This window comes from Rattus rattus, chromosome 4, assembly GCF_011064425.1.
Source record: "Rattus rattus isolate New Zealand chromosome 4, Rrattus_CSIRO_v1, whole genome shotgun sequence".
In the NCBI taxonomy this organism is placed as follows: Eukaryota; Metazoa; Chordata; class Mammalia; order Rodentia; family Muridae; genus Rattus; species Rattus rattus.
This window is the reverse complement of record NC_046157.1, coordinates 102525600-102547281: the sequence shown is the minus strand read 5'-3', so window position 1 is coordinate 102547281 and position 21682 is coordinate 102525600. Positions and strand designations below refer to the sequence as shown.

At 37.9% G+C, this 21682-nt stretch overlaps 1 protein-coding gene across 1 annotated transcript in view; it reads left to right on the top strand.

Moving 5' to 3' along the window:
• The window catches only part of Adgrb3 (adhesion G protein-coupled receptor B3), a 718298-nt gene that overhangs the window by 544340 nt on the left and 152276 nt on the right, over positions 1–21682 (top strand). Inside the window, exons 17-19 of the mRNA XM_032900877.1 lie at positions 8414–8540; positions 10118–10221; positions 13498–13600. Of these exons, the coding sequence (XP_032756768.1) occupies positions 8414–8540; positions 10118–10221; positions 13498–13600 (334 nt within the window). The remainder of the gene's footprint in view (positions 1–8413; positions 8541–10117; positions 10222–13497; positions 13601–21682) is intronic.

The following is a 21682-nucleotide window of genomic DNA, read 5'->3' as shown; positions in this document are numbered from 1 at the left end:
TTCATTTTGGGTTACCCGACTTGTGTATCATCTTTTCTCTTTTGTCGCCGAACTTTTCTATGCCACACAGGCCTTTTTATAACTTGCAGCCATTTAATTTCCATCTGACCTCTCTACTAAGCTTCTCTCAGTGTTCTCAGAAGTCTTCCCGATTCCATGCTCACAATAATCATTCTCAAACTAGATAATTTGACCTTTGACTGTTCACTTCCTCTCTGTATATAAACTCTTCCCACAGGAGTTTTAGTTCTCAATATTCTTTTCCCCATTTTGTGATATTCTCCCTGTGTTTCTAACTATGGCTGTGCTCTCTCGCTGTATCTACCCGATAGTGACAGGACACAGGAGATGGAACTGATGGGGAGTATATAGCCTTGGCCTCAAATCTTGGCACGGTCCTTTATCATCTGGATGTCCCTAGGAAAGTCACAATCTCTTGACTCCACTTATTCCATTTCAAGACAAAATAATAGCACTAAAGATAGGCAGACCAGGGCTCATGTATGCATATTAACTGGGTGGAGAGATGCAAGCAACGTTTAACTCTCATGCTTCATATTCTAGATGGAAGCAGGAGTTCTTTTTATCTCAGTTTTTCCTAGAGAAAAAGTAGCATTGTTTTTCCTCCAAAATTTTGAGTTTTGGAGGCCCATTGTGTTGTCTGGTTTATTCTCAAATTTGTGAGCTCAAATGATCCAACCTTGCATCTAGCCGGAACTAAAGGCACTCTTACCACCATATGCCACTCAGTTCAAAGATTATTTATTTATTCTTGATGGTTTATTTATTTGTCTTTTGGTTATTTTAGACTGGGTTTCTCTATACAACCCTGACTGTTCTGGAACTCACTCTATAGACCAGGCTAATCTCAAACTCAAAGATCTGCATGCCTCTGCATCCCAAATGCAGGGATTAAAGGCATATGCCACCATTAATATAAGTTCACAGAACTGAAGCAGCAATCACAGAAGCACAGGGCCTACATGGGTTTGCTTTATCTATTATATTTTATTTCCATGTTTGGTTCTTAACTTTTAGAAACCTGTTTTTTTCTGATTAGAGACAAAAAGGGAGCAAAATCAGGAAGGGAAAGAAGGTGGGTAAGAACTGCGAAGAGTGGAGGGAGGGGAAACTCTAATCAAGACATATTGTATGAGAAAAGAGTCTATTTTTAATAAAAGGGAAAAATTAAAGAATTTTTAAAAATATTTTTAATTTTTCACTAGAGTACCTAGTACTGAATACATACTCAGTAAATGTTAGCTGTTATTTCCATTAATATGATTATTATTATTTGCTTATTACATAACTAATTATGACAGCTAGCATATTTTAACCTTTAATTATTAATAAATCACTGTGAAGTACTTATACATATTTATAACCTATCTTCCTGAATGCTATGCCCACATTCCTTTCTACTCTCATTATTTTGAATTTAAAACAGTAACAAAAACATATGTTACTGGCAATAAAACCAGTGCCACCATTCTAGTAAGTGATGCCGGACCATCTCAAGAGTGACATATTCTTGGTTTTAATGTGTATTTTATGACTAAAAGCCAGTGAGAATGCACCTGCAAGAAAATTTCTTTTGAGTTCTCAAGTGCTAAAAGGCAAAGTGGAAATGTAGCACCCCCAAATAACAATAACGTAAGAATGTTCATGTATATAAGGTCAGAATCTGTACTGGGTATCCACCCAACAAATATCCATTAAGCAGCTGCCACGTGCATGTCGAAGACCGTTTTAGAATCACACTGCAGAAATAAAGACAAGCTTTATATTTTAGTGAGCAAAGACAACCAAGACTGTACTTAAAACATTACATTTTAGGTAATTAGGAATTTGATTCCAGATCGTTACAGGGAAGTAAACATTTCTGTAAAGTTGGTTCTTGGTGTCCTAGTGCGCATATAAAAGTTATATTTACATTATACTACAATCAATAGCGTGCAGTAGCATTATGTCTTAACATTCTAATGATCACCTGAGCTGTTGGAAAAAGGATACTGAGGGAAGTGCTTGAGGCATGGCTTTGTGAAAAAAAAATGCTGTTGTGTGCAAAGCCCAGTGTGAGCTGTAACCATAGGAAAATCAGATGGGACGTGTGCAATGAGCAGCACAGCTCAGAGGAAGAGCAAAGAGCATATTAAAAGATGGAGGACTTCTTCCTTTATTATAAAAGGAACTATTTCGGATATGAGTGGTTTATAACAGTTCCTTAATTTCTTGTAATCCTTTGGTTCAAGTATCGGGTTGAGCTCTACTCATCTAATGGATTCACGAGGCTCCACCTTGCATGTCACCCTGGGGATACTGGATTCAGTATAGCCTTGCGCAAATGCCTGCTAGATGGTAGCAGTTTCTCATCCTCAGGGAGGCTAGCCTGGACTATTTCGCATCACAAAAACAGTTCAAGACAATCACAATACAAATTCTAAGCCCTCTTGAGGCATGGTCTCAGGAATCACACAATGCTTCCACTGTAGCCTGGTCAGTGCCACACGTTGTGCTCTATTTCAGAAATGAGGGAATAAACTCAACCTCTTAAGGCAAAGAGTTAAACAGAATTTGTCCACATTTTTCACCAGCTATTGATGGAGAGTTCCTATTGCGGACTGGCCAGTCAGTGGCCACCCTCAACTCAGATAGGACGAGAGGAAGGCTGAGACTTTTCCAATGGTTGGGAACAGTGTATTTACAATTGTAAAGTACATTCTGAACTGAGGGAATATCCAGCACAGCGTGCCAGCATGAGTCAACAAGGGGCTCATTGTAGCTGGAAATGACATGCAGAAGTGAATGTTTAAGAGATGGTGGCAGAGAGACAGTGGGGAGCAAGCTGTAGCTAGGGTTGTAGACCATTGTAGGAACTTTATGTTTTACTGTGAGCTAGAGGAGAAAAATGAAAACTTTAAAAGTCAAAAAAAGACAGGATTTATAATGAGTGAGATAATTTGTCAGACTTGACGCTAGGGTCTCTTTGGCTTCTCTGTTTGGATTGGAATTGAGAGACAAAGCAAAAATGGAAACCACGAAGGAGACCGAGTCAAGCGAATGATGGTGGTGACTTAGACATTGAGGGCGGTGCCAACATTGTTTTCTGGAATAATTTGTTCAGTTAATAATGCAGAAAACAGTCCTGGGAATGCTGTTATTCCTAACAGACTGTCAGTTTTCTTTTTAAAAAAAATTTATTTATTTGTATGCATCTTCTCCCTCAACGAACATTTGAAAATCATTTGATAAACATGTATTGATGTCGGCCTCCTTACAGGAATGAACATAATTACCAAAGAGATGTTGAATCTTTCAGATATTATCATTAAATGATGACTGAAGCCAGAGGCAACTAGATGTCTCTACTAAGAGCCTTTGATACTCTTCCAATAATATGTCTTCTTTATGCTTAAGGACAACAAATGGATTAGAGCTAAGATACTACCTGGAATTTTAACCCACTACCGGAATTAAAAAGCTTCCCTAGAAGCAAAATCATTAAGTTGATGCAACATCTTTCTTTAAGTCTCTACTAAGTGAAAAGCAGCAAATCAGGGATGCCAAACAAGATAGTTCTCAAAAGCTCTAATGAGGCATTGTGAGGGTTAACCTCATAAAAGAGGAAAGTTAGATGAACTTATCAACTAATATGATAGTGTTGGCTGTGAACATTAAAGATAAGCAAGGAACTGAGAATCGATGGAACTAGATATATATATTTAGCAATACACATATATTTAGTAATATAATATATATGTTACTTAGTTGTATTGGTTGTGTGTACTCTGTTTTGTGTGTTTGTGTGTGCACATGTGGGTCAGAGGACATCTTATGAAAGTCAGTTCTTTCCTTACGCTGTGTGGGTTTTGTGGATCACACTAAGATCCTCAAGCACAGCATCAAGCATCTTTGTTGGTACAGATCGTTGGTCCCTAATTTCTAACTGACTAATCAGAAACCTGCTGTAGAGGATGAGAGGGCCATGGTTAATTCCAGAGCTCTTTCCTTATGGTTCCCAGGTTCCTGGCGGTGGAAAAATTACCCAATAAGTGAAATACTTCTTGTTAGTGATACTTTTTTCTTCATGCTAGTGTTAATCTTTATCTGAAGGTGTGTGTGTTTGTGTGTGTGTGTGTGTGTGTGTGTGTGTGTGTTTAGTTCTGAGTTTTATGTCATTGACATCATAGGTAAGCTCTATGATACTGTTCTAAAACACATTAGAAACTGGGTCTGGTAACTTGTATCTATAATCCTTGCACTCAATAGGCTAAAATCTGAAGAACGCTGTGACTTTATATTCCAATGAAAATTTAACATTAAAAATAAAATCCCTAATGGGACGAGAGAGATGGCTGTGCAGCTAAGAGCAACTGTTGTGCTTCTAGAGTGCCCATTCCCCGGAGACTAAGTAGGCACCTCCAAACCAATTGAATTCCACTCCTAGTTCTGTTGGGATGCGTTTGGTTTCTCTGGCCAGGAGCACTCACCTTGTTCCCTGAGATATATGTAGAAGGATGGCTGATTTGTAGAGGAATAAAGTGGAATATCTACTTGAATTGATTTTTTTATAAGATCAATTCCATGATATCCTAAAACAGTTTTCAAACACATCATACACATTTTGCTAATTTTCTTTAACTAAACGGCTTTTTATTTGAATCAGCATCTAATTTTCCCTTAAATTTCATGATTTGTGTAATTTTTAAGCCATAGAGGATATACACAAATGCTACATTTTCCAAAAGTAAATTTAAAAATTGCCACCAGTACTCAGATCCCAAAATCATCCAGATAGATGCTTAGAAAATTGGGGAAAGACCTCAAATGAATGCTAGCTTTTAAAGTAAACACCGTCTGAGTTCTTATTCTTATATTCCAGTGAAATTTTGTGCACTTTTGAATCCTTGGGGCAGGAAGATGTTCTCCTTTTAGCCAGCCTAATAATAGGAAGAAAGGCATGTGCAGGTGACAGCTAATAGCTAACACTGATAAATGTAGGTGTATCCGACAAAGAATTCCTCACTGCTTGTGAGGAATTTCTGCAAGCACAGCTATGTTTAAACACTATTTGAAAAAAAAATTGCATAATGCACAGAAAGATATTATGGAAAGGAAACGTATGGTTTTCAGTACAATATGGATGCCATATCACTACTTCTGGCATCATCAGTCTGTTATTCTTGTTCTATCTTTACATTTCACTGTATCTGATGTTTGCGTTCTGAATGACAACCTGAACTTCATAAATAAAAAAAAAAACTTACAGTTCAAAAAGAAAGAAAGGAAGAAACATACCCTAGGCAGCACAGGACAGCTGTTTTGCTCCTCATTAGCTCAACCACTTAACAGTGTGCTTTATAGATATCCTTGAAATCAATCGGACATGTGTACCCCACTTTCTAAGAATGCTGTACAGTGAGAATAAGCCTTGGAAAGTTTAAAAGTATAGGCAATACATACCAGAGGGTTTATCATAACAGCTAGCACTTTTTTTTGTTTGTTTTTGTTTTTGTTTTTTTCGGAGCTGAGGACCGAACCCAGGGCCTTGCGCTTGCTAGGCAAGCGCTCTACCACTGAGCTAAATCCCCAACCCCACAGCTAGCCCTTTGCTAATCATTGAAAAACCAACTGATAAGAGTTTCATGGGGCTGGAGGCGTGGCTCAGCAAGCCGATAGTACACACACCAAGCCCTGAGTTCAATCACCAGCACTCTAGAAACTGGGCATGGTGGCACAGGCCTGTAATTCCTGTACCCAGTTAGTAGAGGCAGGGGTATCAGAAGATCAAGGTCGTCCTCAGCTACATAGGGAATTTGAGACCAGCCTGATCTGGGTGGGAGCCTCGCCCCCACAGAAGGAGTTATTTGTCATAAAATAGCAAGGCATTTTATGGAAAAATATTACATATGCATCAGAATGGCGTCACTCTTTTATGACTCAACTTTAAATAGTAACCAGATGTAGAACTTGACAGCTCCTCTCTCACCTTGCAGATCATCCCTCATACCACCTGTTGCAAATTTTGGCGTCCCCCTATCATATTTAGTACAGTGTTTTATATTTTCTTTTAAATAAGGAAGACTGTGTGGGCCCAGACTTACTAGTTCATTGATTATTGTACCTAAGGCAAAGTCTAGGGGGCGCTATTGTGGAGAAAGGATGGGTGATACAGAATCAAGAGGATACACATGAAAAAGATATGAGGCATCTCACGTCGGGGATGAGCACAGAGAAGAGCGAAAGGTTATCACTTAGAAACCAGAGTTAGTTGATTCTCAATTCTGCCTGCGGCTAGGGAAGTCTAGCCATCCAATCACTGTACAGAGCAAAAGAAATTGACCCACTTTTCTGAAGATGTCTTCTACATGATCTTCAGAGTCTAGCAACACTGTATTGAATCCAGACTTTATATCTGACAATCAGAGTAAGTGCTACTGCCTTGAGTAATGAATTCTCACTACATGCATATAAATACATAACTTTCTCAACTCTGAAGTCTTGTTTAGAGTAAAGTTATTTTACTTTTCAAGATACGGGATTCATTTGTGGGACATAAATTCATCATGTGGGAGTCATAAGTACTTCGACTCCACCTTGAGAGGACAGTTATTGCATTAAAGCAAACCTGCCATCCAGAATGAACAATGGGATTGTGGTGTTTTAAAACTCGTCAGCCTCTTAAGTATGTCTTCTTCCTTAAAATGTTGACCAGCTGAGATAAGTGTGTTTCATTTGGCCTTGACTGTTTGCCACGAAGAAAAGATCAGAGACAAACAGCTAATGAAACAAGTTGTTTGCCACAAGCCTGTGATTAGGCACAATTGCAGTTTGAAACAGTTGCACCTGAAGCAAAAGGTTTAGTTTTAAGAGATAACTTGGCATGGTTGAGTGATATCATGGAAGACTTAGAAAATTTCAAAGTGGCCAACACTCTGAGATTTATTTCATTAACATAGGGCATAGTTTTATCTAATAATTCCCAAATAATAGTATGTTCCTTCTTGATGTCAACCCATGAATATTAAAAAGGGACTGCTTATAGATTCCAAAAAGGGACAGTGTAACTCTACCTTGTGGCTTTAGTTGGAAGGCCAAGTGTGAGAGACAAACCCTCGCTAATCTGAAACAAACTATATGCACGTTTAACCCAATGACCTCGGGCATTAAGAATTGTAAAAGGTGAAGTCAAATGTATATCGAAACTAACACTATTCCATGTGGTCTTTTTTCCCCCTTCAAGTTTCAGAGTCATTTTTAACACATATAGTAACTTGGCTAAAACATTTAAATACACTCACACATACAGGTTTCCTAGCTGGAGAGTTTCCATGCCTGGGGGAGGGGAGGTGACAATTGGTGCATTCTATACAGAGCACGTGTAAGGATAATAAAGTTGATTGGTTGAGCCTTGCAGCTCCCCCTTTTCCTCTCTGTCTATAGAGTAGTTCAGCAGGGGGGTGACAGGGTTCTCCCCCATCGCCACCAGCTCCACTAACAAGACGTAGGTTGATACCATTTTTATTGTTCTGCTGGGGTGGGAAAGAAACCATATGCTTTAGCATTTTAAATGGCTACACCAAAGAGAAAATTGAACCAGACCCCCCTCCCCCATCCTGCTGGACTTTGGGGTGGGTTTATTCTAAATATTCAGTGGACTTGGTGTTAGCTTGATGGTTCTGCGCCTGGACAAAGAGGCAGTTGAGGGCAAGAAATATTAAGGGGCTTTAGAAGAGCATTGAGTAAGTGAAGTGTGGAGTGGCAAGCTTAATCTGAAGCCCACCCCTCCCCTAGATACCAGGCAAAGGCAGTGAGAGTCGGAACCAGCTGATGCCTCTTCCCGTTTCCAGGGTGAAATTTTCACAGCAGCTAATTCTAAAGGGAAGAAAAATCCCTTACCAGCAGCGGAGAAGATCGTATCACCCAAACCAAGCTATGTAACCTTTTAGGCAGGCTTTTCAGAGAAATCCGCATTTTAAAAGACAGCATTCACGGTCCAAACCACGGGCCTGGAATCAGAGCTGGTATGAAAATATGAAAAGCCTCTTTACACTCTGAGTGTTTGAAACGATCCGATGAGCATAGCAAGTGTCTGCCAACGCTCGGCGGCTGCTGGTGCCGCTGCTGCCGCCGCTGCTTCTCGCAGAGGGCTGGACAGAGCTAGTCCTGATTTCAGCACCTCCGGCGCTGGACAGCTCTCTGCACGCCGCACCACCGCCTGCTTGCTTTTTCCCACTCTCGCTTTGCCTTACTGGAGATGCATCTAAATTACGTCCTGTTCAACAACAAGTAGATTTTTTTTTCCTGTACGGGAATTACAGTAGGCGATTCTCTCAATTAAACTGCATTTTCTTCTTTACGGACTTGGCTGTCAGGCGTATTTATCCCGATCTCCCCTCCACCCCCTTTGCAGGAACGAGTCTTTGGGAACGTGGTCCACCCAGGGATGTAAAACTGTGCTTACCGATGCATCCCATACGAAATGCTTATGTGATCGGCTCTCTACCTTCGCCATTTTGGCTCAGCAACCTAGAGAAATAGTAAGTAACAAAGGGAAAACACGGCTTTAATGCAAAGGCAGGGACATTGTGGCGAGTGTTTCTCCAGGGACCTGCATTTCAAAGGGGGAAATAGAAAAGGTTGCAGGGTGGCAAAATCGGGTTCTTCTCCTCAGCTACAGTAGCTTGGTGGAATGAATTCTAGTTGGTGTGCGATAACTAAATTCTACTCAATTTTATGTCTTATAACTTGGCATTTCTGTAGTATAGTTTTGGAGATCTACTCTGATATCAGTAATATTCTGCAAACTTTCAAATAAAAATAATTGCCAACTCAAGGTTTATTTTAAAGCTGGAAGGCTGTTCTGTGTGAATGTGTGACAATGCTGTTAGGAGTAGAAAGAAGACCCCAGCCACTAGAGCTGAACACATTGCAGATCTGCATTGGATATTTCTAGCACAGGTTTTCTGAGGGTGTCCTTGGATACATATGTATTTTTAAATCAAATTAAGTTTTCATGGAGACATGGTTGTGTGGAACTGTAAAATCATTCCTTAAAAGCATGTAGATTTTTCCAAAGAAAAGGGGGAAAGAAAAAATTAGTTTTCTGAAAGAAAGAGCTGTACAGAGCAGTCTAAGAGAAAAATAATGTTTTCACCAAATGTATTTTGAGAAAATTGAAATAATGATGGATAGATATTCTGGTAAATTTGACTTTCTGCCTGAATCTGGCCTAAAGTATCACTACTTTTGCTTATTTTGGTGATACATACACCTAATAATTTGATATTAGATTTTGTGACACAGTTAATCATAGAGTGTATTGCTTCAAACTTCTAATATAAAAATTTGTGAAAACTAGCTGAATTCATTGGTTATGGTCATGCTACTGTCTAAGAAAAGAAACCATTTGGATCAGTGGATGTTAGTACTGTTTACATATGTTTTTAAAGATATAAGCTTGTTTTTCAAGGTCATGGTTTTAGGGACTGGTACTGGCACTATGCAAATTATCTCCATATACTTTCTTCATACTGAAAAATATAATTGAAGGGCTTAAGTATAGCATTCTATTTTCTTCTGTATACTTGGGAGCCAAGCAAGTGAAATTTCATGTGCGAATACTTGACTCAGAACAAAGTTGTCAAAAGTCAGAAAGTTTCACATTTTTTTTCAGTAACTGTGTACCAGATTTGGGAAACATAAGGATTTATAAATGGGAGTAGCAAGATAAATCTCACCAAGAATCATATGGAGAAGTAGCAAAACTGTACTTAGTTTATTTAAAAAAACAGAAAACCATGCTACTCAAAGAAAATTTCACCTATGAGTGCTGATCAAGTTGTAGCTTGGGGGTCTTTCAGACAACTTTGAAGTAAGTAGTGGACTGTAGTCTAACATTTGAAACCCCAAAGACTTCGCACTGAGAGAGAAGGGAAGAGCTAGTCATTTTAGAGCACGAGAATATGGGAACTGAGTGTTCTGTGGGTAATTATCTGGTAACTATAACAACTATTTGTGCTATTCCTGAGTGATTGCTTACTTTCTCTGAGCTTAGAATTTTATTTTTTTGTCCTTGTAAAATTTCTTTTTCTTTCCTTTTCCCCCTCACTTACAGGTCATGGAATCCTCTGGCACTCCCTCAGTTACCCTCATAGTAGGCAGCGGCCTCTCCTGCCTGGCCTTGATTACTCTAGCTGTTGTCTATGCAGCACTATGGAGGTATGTAATAATGGGCAGACCTAAAATGGAGAACTCAGATTCCCTGTGTGAAAACCCTGACTGTAAGAACAAATGTCTACTGTCTTTGTCACGTATGGGAAGCAGCATTTTTTTAAAAAAATAACAGAATTAGAACTTCTAGGACAGAACTGGAACCACATTTACCTAATTTTCTGTCCTTTATTTGTCTGTAGTGAAGATAGATAGCAAAACACAGGGGCACGTGCAGACGTCTCCTCTAGCCAACATGAGAGCAGACTTTGACAAGTTCTTCACGTGTAAACACAACTCTCTTCTCTCTCAAGTTTCTTCTCTGTGTGGATAACGTTTATTATCAGCGGCTGTTGAACCTCAGAACTTAATTAGTACAGTCGAAATTCTCTCTCCTGGAATAGGATATCAAGTTCTCAAGTGCCAGACATGCTTTCAGTGTGCCCTGCACAATGAGTAAAGCCTTCTCTGATGCACGAAGCAGTAACAGAATTTCAAAGTTCTCTACAAAAGTCACTCACTTCACTGTTTGCCATGAGTCAGATTTTTTTTTGACAAGTTTGAAAAAGGGACATCATAAAAAATATGAAAGGGAAATGTTTGGAAAATTTTGTTCTCCTATCCATTAAATTGCATCTATTTAATAGTCTGGAGAAATTTAATGTTGTTCTAGATCATTTCTTTGGCATTTCTTAGAATGCTAGTAAGAATTGGGCCTGTGAGATTTAGTATGTCTACTCATGCATTGACAATGTATATTTATAATATGGCCAAACTTTTTAATGGATTTTATAATTTTAACAGTTAAAGGTTTTATAAATTGGCAATATTAATATGATCTTAAATGCAATATTATATTAGTATGCAAATAATTACCTATTATTTCCAAAATATTTTAAATATTTAGCGTTGCAAGAGTTGATGTGTCCACCTCAAAGTCTTTTATATTTACTTAGGGTTTTATACAATCGACAGAAAAACTAAAAACCAATTACTGTGTAATAGGGATATTTATTTAGATTAACAATGACACTTAAATAAAATATTACTGTCCTTTATGGTTTTCACTCTTTTGAAAGAGTTAATTGTGAAAAATATTTAAATTGTCAGCAATATGATGATTTTTATGGTTTGTGCAAAAGGAAAATGTGTACAATGTGACCCAGGTATATAAGACAAGTTCTGCATCCTCGTGGTAGTATTGTCCAGCAGGTAAATACTCATAGAGTGGCGACACTGATACAGAAAGAGAGGAAATAGACAAAGGGTCTACAATCGAAATGTAAATAATAAATACTCAAGTTAATAAAGATTAAAAAAAAGAAAAGAAAAAAGGTCTAATATAGATATGATACTGTAGAAAACAGGATTATATGTTCAAGACTTGGTCTGTTGTCCTGTAAGAATGAACTGACAGAGTTGGAAGAATACCATTTCCCAAACTGCATAAATGACATGTCTTTTTAAAAAAATAATAATAATTTGCTAAGATACTAGTTAATCATGACATCCCAATTCATATCCATTGGAGTCTTTAGAAATAAATTCCATTTTCAGCATTTTCTATTCATGTACTAATTTCACCTTCCGCTATACCCCTCCCTCTCCCTCCCCCCCACACACCTAGAAGAGCCAGTGTCAATATGTGATATATTTGTTTATCCGCATAAACAACTTTCTGAAATTCAGAATATGCAGCACAGTCACTACAGCAGAATTCTAAGAATTTCTGAAATCATTAAAGAACCTGTCCTGAAGTTGAGAAATATAGAAAGGAGTACCAGGAAACAGCAGAAATCGGGATTCCTAAGAATTAAATGGACACCCATAAGACAGTTGAAATAATAATTACAAATTGAAGGAAGTATTGAGACTCATGCATTCCTAAATGGATCTTGTAGTGTCATTCATTCAAAGCACTTTATAAACACCAAGGACATCCTAAAACATTTTGATTCAAGCGTTAGAGTATTGACATCCTTCTGCCTTTTTCTCTAGTGAAAACAAGTAGGATTGATATATACTTCTCGTGATTTCTAAAATGTCTTAGCATGTAATTTACTTTATAGATAACATGCCATTTTGAATTTTGTAGATGTTCCATGTGGTTATTAAAAATTGAAAGGGCTGTAAGTGTAGTTCAGTGTTCATGTTTGCCTTTAATTTGTGATACTCGGGTTCAGTCTCAGGGCCATTACTTTCATTGCTGTAACTCTATTGGTGATTATGCTAATATTGATTGTTATGATGATAATTAAGACAATAATAATATAGTAAGATATTTTCTCTCCATCTTTCCATACAACTAGTAGAAATACACTGTTTCATCAAAAAGGAATTCAGCATGGCCTCTCAGTTAACTTATTGACACAAATAGTCCACAATGTTCTCAATAGACAATGTCATATAATAATGTTGAAAGTAGTAACATTTTTTAGCAGTATTTAATGTAACAATGTGACTCAGTATTGTTAAGAAAAGGCAACATCTCAGTAGTGTTCAGGGCAGACAGTTAATCTTCTATTACTATGTCTGTGTTGTTGTGGTGGTGGTGATGGTTTTTCTACTTACAAGAAACTGAACACTGAAATCCCAGTGTCAAGATATATGAGTCTACTATCACAGAAGCCATTGTCATCAGAAAATATTTATAGCCTCTATCCACAAAAAAGGAACAACATGATATTTGTTGAAGGATCAGAAAGGGTACAGTCAGGCAAAATAGCTGCTACCCTTTCAGGGAAAACCGCTGGTGGAACATTTAATTCTGAACAGTTTTTGCTGTTACTTACCTTAGTGCACTTAACAATTCTATAACATTATATATGAACACTTCTTCCTAAGTGTAAAATATGGTGGTCACCAAGAATGCTCCCATTTAAGGTCATTTGAGGAGTGCTTTCTTTTTTATTTATAAAGACTTTTGCCACTTTCTTTTCTCAAAAGAGATACTCAAGGGGGTAAGGAAAGGCCTACCTATATCGAAATGCTTGAGTAGTTACTGATGTTCACGGAGTATAGGAGATGCATTGTTCTCATACATGTTCAACTTAGGCTCTAGAAATTATGACATATTATAAAAAAAATTCTAAAGGTTTCTTTCACATGCTATGTACTCTAAAATTGGGTACCTAAGGGGATATATATATATATATATATATATATATATATATATATGGTTTTTCATAACTTTATATGAAACCTAGTGTCAGAACTTCTTTTTCCAGCTAATTCCACCAATTATACAATATGAAATCTATCACATTCCTTTCTCTCTTTCACTAGGTACATTCGCTCTGAGAGGTCCATCATTCTAATTAACTTCTGCCTATCTATCATCTCATCCAATATCCTCATACTGGTTGGCCAGACTCAGACTCACAATAAGGTATGACTGCTGACTACTCCAATTCTCTTTGTGCATTTGTTTTGTCATGTAGTTGGTTATTGGTTTGCCTAAGTATGTAGTCTAATGACTTTTGAAATAGATGAATTTACTTATCGCCTTTGTTTCTGATTTCATGTACTGCCTATGATGGTTCACAAACAATCTTCTGTTGGCTTAAAATCCTTTAGTTCTGTAGGCTGTATAATAATCAAAATATGACTTAAGTATTACATCAATGTTCTGTGTCTTCAAAGACACCAACAATATTCATTTTTTTATTTAATGTCCCAATTGTGTAGTCTTCAACCGGAATCAGTCAGTGTCTGTGTTTAAGTCTAATTTATTAACATATCAATTACTAAAGTGACGGTATCAATGAATTCCAATCATAACATCACTGAAAATCCACCTGCAAAAGGGTTTACCCACAGGATCTACATCTATGCTTAGACCTTTCAGAATGTTTTTCTTTCACTGAAAGCATTTTGGTAGTTAAGCAACAGTGCACTTATTTAAGCAAATAGTCACTTTTTACCAAAGCATGAAACTATATGTCCCATTTCTAGGAATTGACATATAGATAGATAGATAGATAGATAGATAGATAGATAGATAGATAGATAGATAGAGAGAGAGAGAGAGAAAGAGAGGTGTCCTTATTTCCTTCCATAAATAATTGTCTTCACTGAAATATTCTGTACTATATTTTCAGCTTCAAATTGCTTTACCTGGATCTTATTGTACCCACAGTTGAGAAGATGGGGGTGAGCGTGAGTCTCAGCTGAGGAATGAGAACATGAGGGAGAAGGGGGAGGGAGTCTGTGAACTCTCAGTGACCATACTGTCCCCTGCATTCAGATCTTCCCTGTCTGCTAGATTTCAGATCCTCCTTCCTCACATAATCCCCAGGCCCAGTTCCTTAGCTGGCTGTCCTTGAGTTTCCCCAGGCAGAAGAAGGGCTTCCCTCCAAAGTAGGAATCATAGACTGGGTCCAGGAACCAGGGAAAACAAATCAAGCCACGATGTGTTTAAATTAAAAAAATATTTTATATACAATGCTTACATCCCATCCTGTCTCATACCCTAAATTCTAGAGTTATTCCTCGCCTTAGACTATGGAGGACAGTGATGCTCAGTAGGCCATATGTTTTTAGAGCTGTTTTATGTGATATAACATGAAACTACAAGAACAACTAGTAGAATAGAGCTTTCTATAATGTTTATTACCATAGTAAGGCTATGGTCTACCTCATGCCTCACCTGAAGAAAGGCAAAGTAATCCACATCTGTAATTTACACTTTTTACTGACTGCATTTAAACAAAGTGAGAAGAAGCAGTTGAAATCATTGAAATATATTTAACTCAATGTACCTATAACATTATCGTTTAGACAAGTAATCACTACAGAAGTATGAATGGGATAATTTATCAGTTCAAGTCTTTACAATCTGGTATATATTTTATACTTAACATGCCTCTCCTTTGAGCTAGCTACATTTCAATCATTCAGTGGTGACACGTGGCTAATGACAACCATGTTGTGGTTGTGTGTACTGAAATGCTAGCAATATCCAGAAACTAGAATATTCAAAATAAACAAACAAACGGAAAACTCCTTAGGAGTCCATTTGACTTTTGCGGTTTTCCGCTGTCCTCATTTTCTGATATTTTTTCCAATACTTTCAATGTGAGAGGCAAGATAAGACAAGTCTTGTTTTCCTTTTTCATTTCTGATGGTGAGAAATGGCTGGTGTGTGCTTATTAAAAACTAAAGAGAAGTTTTATATGGTATGGTTGCTCCCCAGGAAACTAACTATAGAACAGATCTCATGTGGCGTTGGAGCCATGGCGGGCTTGTTCCAGATTGACTATGCTAATTTTTAGTGCTAGTTATTGTTGCTCATGGGGAGGCGCAGAAAGTAGGTGGTGCTGATTATCTGGTTTTCTCTTATTCTACATTAATTTTGTGTTGTTGGCTCAGCATTGGTGGTCTTATAAGCTTAGGATAATTCATATTAGAGTGCAAAGGAGATAAAAACCGAAAAAAAATGAAAATTTTATTTTAAGTCATTCCAGGTAGTATTTGATTTCTTGGAGAAACAATTATGTATCTGATACACGTTTTGAATTTAATTAAGTTGGTCGTATTTGATTTTGTATGTGTTTTGGTGTGTGCAAGTTTATACCCACTTTCTCATACAATAAGATGAAAAATGCATATAGTTCATAGAAACATAATCTATATGAACTAAACTCTAAGCAAGTAAAAGTTAAAAAGGTAAAAATATGGATTGTTGGCCAACTGCGTGTAGAAAGAACCCCTTAGCTACTGTGGACAATTTGTAATTGGTCTGATTCCTATGTTTGATTTTCCTGACAAGTTTTGACTAGTGCTATAGTAGTTTCCACTTGAAAAATGGAAACACACAAGAAAGATTCTTGATGAGCAAATTAGTTGGTACTACTGTCTTGTCTACTCTGTGTGAAGACTGGCATTTGCTGCTGCTATCCAGAGTCATGCTGAAGTGTTGAAGTGAAGTCTTTCCCAACTCTCTGCTAAAATAGAATTGACCTGATTATCATACTGGGCTCTCTGCTTGATTTTGGATTGCGGTAGAAACAAGCCAAAATAATCCACTGTTTAAAAGATGAATACACTCAATATTTAAACTACAGATTCAACTGCTGGCAATAAAGAAGGGAATTAAGTGCACTATCTTGCCTCTCCTCTTAATACACTGCTATAAAATTTAATTATAACTTGCTTCCTCGTATTTTGATCTTTTTTCATGAAGCAGCTTTAACCTTTGATCTCTTTGTGCACTTCAAACCCTCAACCAGGATATTCATGTTTCAGTCAAATTTACTGGCCAGGAGTCTATACCACAAAGTAAGCATGTGTGATTGTGTAGTTTTGTGGATTACTTTTGATGCTGTTTTGTCGAAAGAAGCAAGGAATCTTTAAGACACAGATTCATTCAGAAAATAGCTCGATCACCAACATTTCTCCCAAACAAATATGTTTGAGTTTGATGCAAATATTCAGTGATGTACTTTATTATTCAAAAAAATGTCATAGAATTTAACAGAAAGAAGCAAAGTTGGATAAATAATTTCTATTGATGGTGGTGGTTAAGGAATGGCAAGCAACCAAGAAGTTTAATTTACTCAGATAGTTTCAAGATAGCCTCTCCTCTTCAACCTCACTACTAGATTATAATGAAATGGCACATATCCATACAGTTAGTAGAATAATGCTTGTTAGCAAATCAGGAACAGAGCTTGCCCTATAGACCCAGGCAGAGCCAAAGTCTTTAATGTTCTTAGATATTTAACAATAATCTGTGTAGACTATCCTCTGAAAGTGAGCATAGCATACCTGTAGAGTTCCGTGGCCTTTGTCAGCAAGACTCAATCAGAAATATTCATAATCCAATGTCAAATGCAGAATAACTTGGCATAGGGCTGTGATCATTTCTCTAAGAGGTCCAAGATACATATTTCAGTGGAAAGTTAAATATAATTTACTCAAATGATAAAAATAATGAGGGTATAGGGGCTTGCACCTTGAATTAAGCACTCAGGAGGTAGAGGAAAGGTGGACTCTGTCAGTTAAGGACCAACCTGTTGTATATAGTGAGTTCTAAGAAAGCCAAGGGTTCTTAGATCTTGTCTCAAAAAAAATGAAGAAAATTGAACGAATGAAAAAAAAGCAAAGAGTCAAGAGTAAGAAGTGACCGATGACATTCATTAATCCATGTATATTGAATATCTGTATTTTCACCAAAGAGAAGCTATTGATGTACAAAAATTACATCTGTGTTTGGTAGTTAGTTGCGTGTTAATTATGCATAGGCAAAACTAGATTAGAAGGGCATGTATTTGCCTCATTGGAAGTATGGACCTTTTGAAAACAAAGTTGATCTTTATAACGTGTATGTCACTGGATCCCTATTTGATTAAAGATTATTGTGTTGTATAGAAAATATTGAAGTATAAGAAAATAACTTTAAGCCATTCTACCCAACACAAAAGGGTAAAGTCTTTAAAACAAATACTCATATATACGAGGGAAAAATTATACACTAACTTTAGTCTTAGAATACTCAAACTCCTCAAAAGTCCTCAGTAGCTGAAAAAGAGAAACTCGTAAAGTACTTGCTGTGCCTGCTATTTTCTCAATAATGTTTAGGCAGTTTGATCTCATGGTTTTATGTATACAGTAGTGGACCGTGTGATCAGCTATATCTTTCTGCTAAGAACTGTAAATGATACAGAAGATCACTGTCTTAGAGCATTTGTTTTTAAAGCACATGCTCTACAAAGTTGTCTTTCTTCATCTCATGCTTATTTTATTTCTCTAACATGGAAGGCTTTTGGTGGTGAGCGTTGCCTTTAACAGCTGAGCCGCCTCCGCAGTCTGCTTGGCATGTTTTAATTCTGTAATTTTTAATAGGATATTTAATAAAGAAGGACCAAATTAGAAGCTTATAGGCAGCGAGAGATGGTTTTCTGTGGTCATACTTGTACCTTTTAAAGATGAGACTCTCCTTTTGGATATCTTCTCTTGTGCCAAACCCTCTTTGTTTCTCCTAATTCGCCTACGACTTTCTTTGAGGATAAACACACCTTATTCACACATTCACCTAGATGCCAGGCCAGTGTGTTTACAGCTTATACTGAACATGTACCTCACAGCTTTCATTCTACCCCTGAGAGCCACAGAAACAGATTTTCTGTTCTGTTCCTTTTTGAGCTTCAGATTTCCTCTTGTCAAATTTCCTCCTCTCTTCTAGTTTCGTGGTTTGTGTCCTCTTTCCACATTGACACACTTTTGAAACACTGAGTGCCTTTTACGGAGTCTCCAACCAATTATGTATGCTTGGACTTTGGAAGTAAGCCTTAATCTCCCTCTCCCCCAATGTGAGGCAATATTTCATCTATCTATGCCATGTAAACGCTCTTCAAAGTCAACCTTGTCTCTGTCAGATACAGTTGCTGCATCCTAACATTATTAAACCCACTCTGCCCCATAGCTCACCTCCCGGAACTAGAATTCAAATATGATCCACACCCATATGTACTGTCTACAGAAGTGATTTTTTTTTCAAATTGTGACCATAGGAAAGGAATGGGACATATTTGAATCATAGTTTGTATCCACTACTCTTTCTTCTTTGACGCATTAGTACTCAGAAAAAAATTTTATGTGAGAGTCATACAACTTAGAAGACTGCATTGGTCTTAAGCATGATCCTGCTGACCCCTCCACCCTCCTCAGAGTTTACTGGGTTTTAGTTCATCACATTTGCAACACCACACTGCTTATGTCAAAGTTAACTGTTGACTTCTTAGTCCATACAATACTTCATCCAAGAGAATTGTTCATCTGTCACAATGCCATCTATTGCTCTAAAAGACTTATTCTTGCTCATGTGCATATATATTGTGTATATTCCTATATTTGGATCCATCATCCCTAGTGCTTACCTACCATGCTGTGCTGTGTTACCTGTTCCCAGCCTCACTCTGGGGTTGAGGCTTACTTAAACTCATCCTTAAATTCATTGTCAGGATGCAACAAATATTTATTAAATAAGTACATTGGGATGGTTATTTTTAAGTGCTAACTCGAATAGATTGAAACCCCCTAAAAGGTTAGTAAAGCTTATTTCTGACTGCGTGTGATTACATTCTCAGGGATGATTAGATTACAAGGGCTATGGCTTAATGAGTGTTTTAGTCTATCGAATTGCTTTAACATTTGCACAGACTTTTGGAAAGTAACGGAACTGTGGAAGGTGAGCCTGACATGAAGGAAATGGGTCAGTGGGGTTTGATCTAGATGGATGTATCATTGCCTATGCACTCTGTTGACTTGCTACTCTCCCTGTAGCCTGTCTTGAAGCAAACAGCCTCATCACCTGGATGCACCTGCTACCAGGATGTCCTGCCTCAGGCCCAGAATCATGAGACAAAAGACTATAGATTAAAGCCTCTAAAACCAGGAGCTAAACTAAATCTTTCCCTTGTTAACAATGCTTATATCTGGTACTTGGTCATATGACACAAAAAGCTAACACTTAAATCAATTTACATAAAACCCACCATCTGGGCTTGTCGAGTTAGTAGCAATCGTTTTACAAAGGATGAACATTTCCTACCCTGGACAGTATCTCAAATAATATGATAAAGATATATTTCCTGGGGATCTGTTTTCTTCAAGCTCCAAGTGACAGACAGCATGCTGTGAAGAAAATCTTGTTCTTGGATTTTAGTCAAAGAGACACTAGCACCTAACAAATATGGATCCCTTCCTTGGTAACTCGTAAGCCATCTTTATAACCTTCCAAAGTGTACCTACTTAGAATTCTTTCCCTGTAAGACAACTGCTGCCAATAATTTCCCAAATGTGTGTTTATTATCTCTCAGATATATATGACTCTAATGGCTGAAGCAAAAGACTCTTACTTAGATTTATTAAAATCTAATTTGTTGATTGGCTTTGGTGTTTGTAAAAGGATTTAAATGTAATCCTTCTGTATAATTCATTTGAATCTATTCTGAGGCATTCCGCTACCTCCACTAAGGTTCTTCGGAATTCCTTAAAATCTGCTTAAACTAAGGAAGCAAACAGTTGGTTCGCTTCTTAATTTTGCCAGCGCCTGGCACGCAAGGACTAGTTTGTCCTTCAGTAGGATTTCAAAGACTTTCTCATTCCACTGTGGCCATGTGGCTGTTTTGGTTATAAATGTTCCACTTCCCAGAGAAAAGGCCAGGGACCATGTGAACACAGGCTAGAAGATCAACATGAAGAATGGGTTCCAGACCAAGGCAGTGCAGATAGAATTGCTCGACAGTCAGGAGTTCCCAAAATGGTTGAGGTGTCAAGAACAAACTAACTTTGAGAGACAAGAAAGCCAGATTCAGATATTTAGTGAGTGTTCCTGATTCCAGCATCAAAACAGGAAAATTGCCCAAGAGGGAGCACTCATTCAGCAGATGTCAAGGTGGTGCCCCGAAAGCAGCTGAGACTGTCAGGTGTATTCTGGTTACAAACTGTCCATTCATCCTCAGGGACTGGTGCGGCCTAGAAACCCCTTCCCTTAAGCCAGTAGTTCTCAGCCTGTGGGTCATGATCCCTCTGGGAGTCAAATGACCCTTTCACAGGGGTTGCATATCAGACATCCTACATATCAGATATTTCCATTAAGATTCACAACAGTAGCAAAGTTACAGTCATGAAGTAGCAGTGAAATAGTTTTACGGTCAGCACAAAATGAGGAACTGGATTAAAGAGTCGCAGCTTTAGAAAGATGGAGAACTATTGCAGCAATCACTGCTTTCTCTCCCCTCAACCTCATTTCGGACCTGGTCCCCAGAACCTCTCATTTGGCTTATTCCAGCTACTCTGTGGTCTGCTTCTTTACCTCGTACTGGTAGAAGCTCATCTTCTTTTTGCCCCAAGAACGTGCTCACATTTGTTGACTTGGTCATCTTCTGATCTTCTTTAGTGGTCTAAAGGGGTCGTGTGATGATCTCTGTATTCTGAGCAGCACCACACTCAGGGCTGTTTCTGGGATGTCAGTAGGCTTGGTGGAAAATTAAAAAGTCGTCTTTCTGCGGAGATGAATTATGCTGCAAAGGCGAAAGCATGATTTCTGGATGACAATACAAAGTGCATTTCTAGGAGGATCCAGGTCACAGGACCTGTCTCCTCCCAGTGCTTCCTTTTCTCTGCCTCATAAACTTCTATCGCACCACAGGAAATGGCATCAACAAACTATCTTACTATCGCTCCTTCAACACACCATATAATCTATACCATCCCCCTACTTTTTGAGCAACCACTTTCTCTTACAACAGCAGTTCTCAACCTGTGGATCAAAACGGTACTATACCAGATATTCTGCATATCTGCTAGTTACATCGCAACTCATAACAGTAGCAAGCGTACTGGCATGAAGTAGTCACGAAATAATTTATGATGGGGCGGGGGGGGGTCACCACAACACAAGGAACTGAATTAAAGGGTCAGAGCATTAGTGAAATTGAAAAGCCCTCTTTTATAACTTCATTTG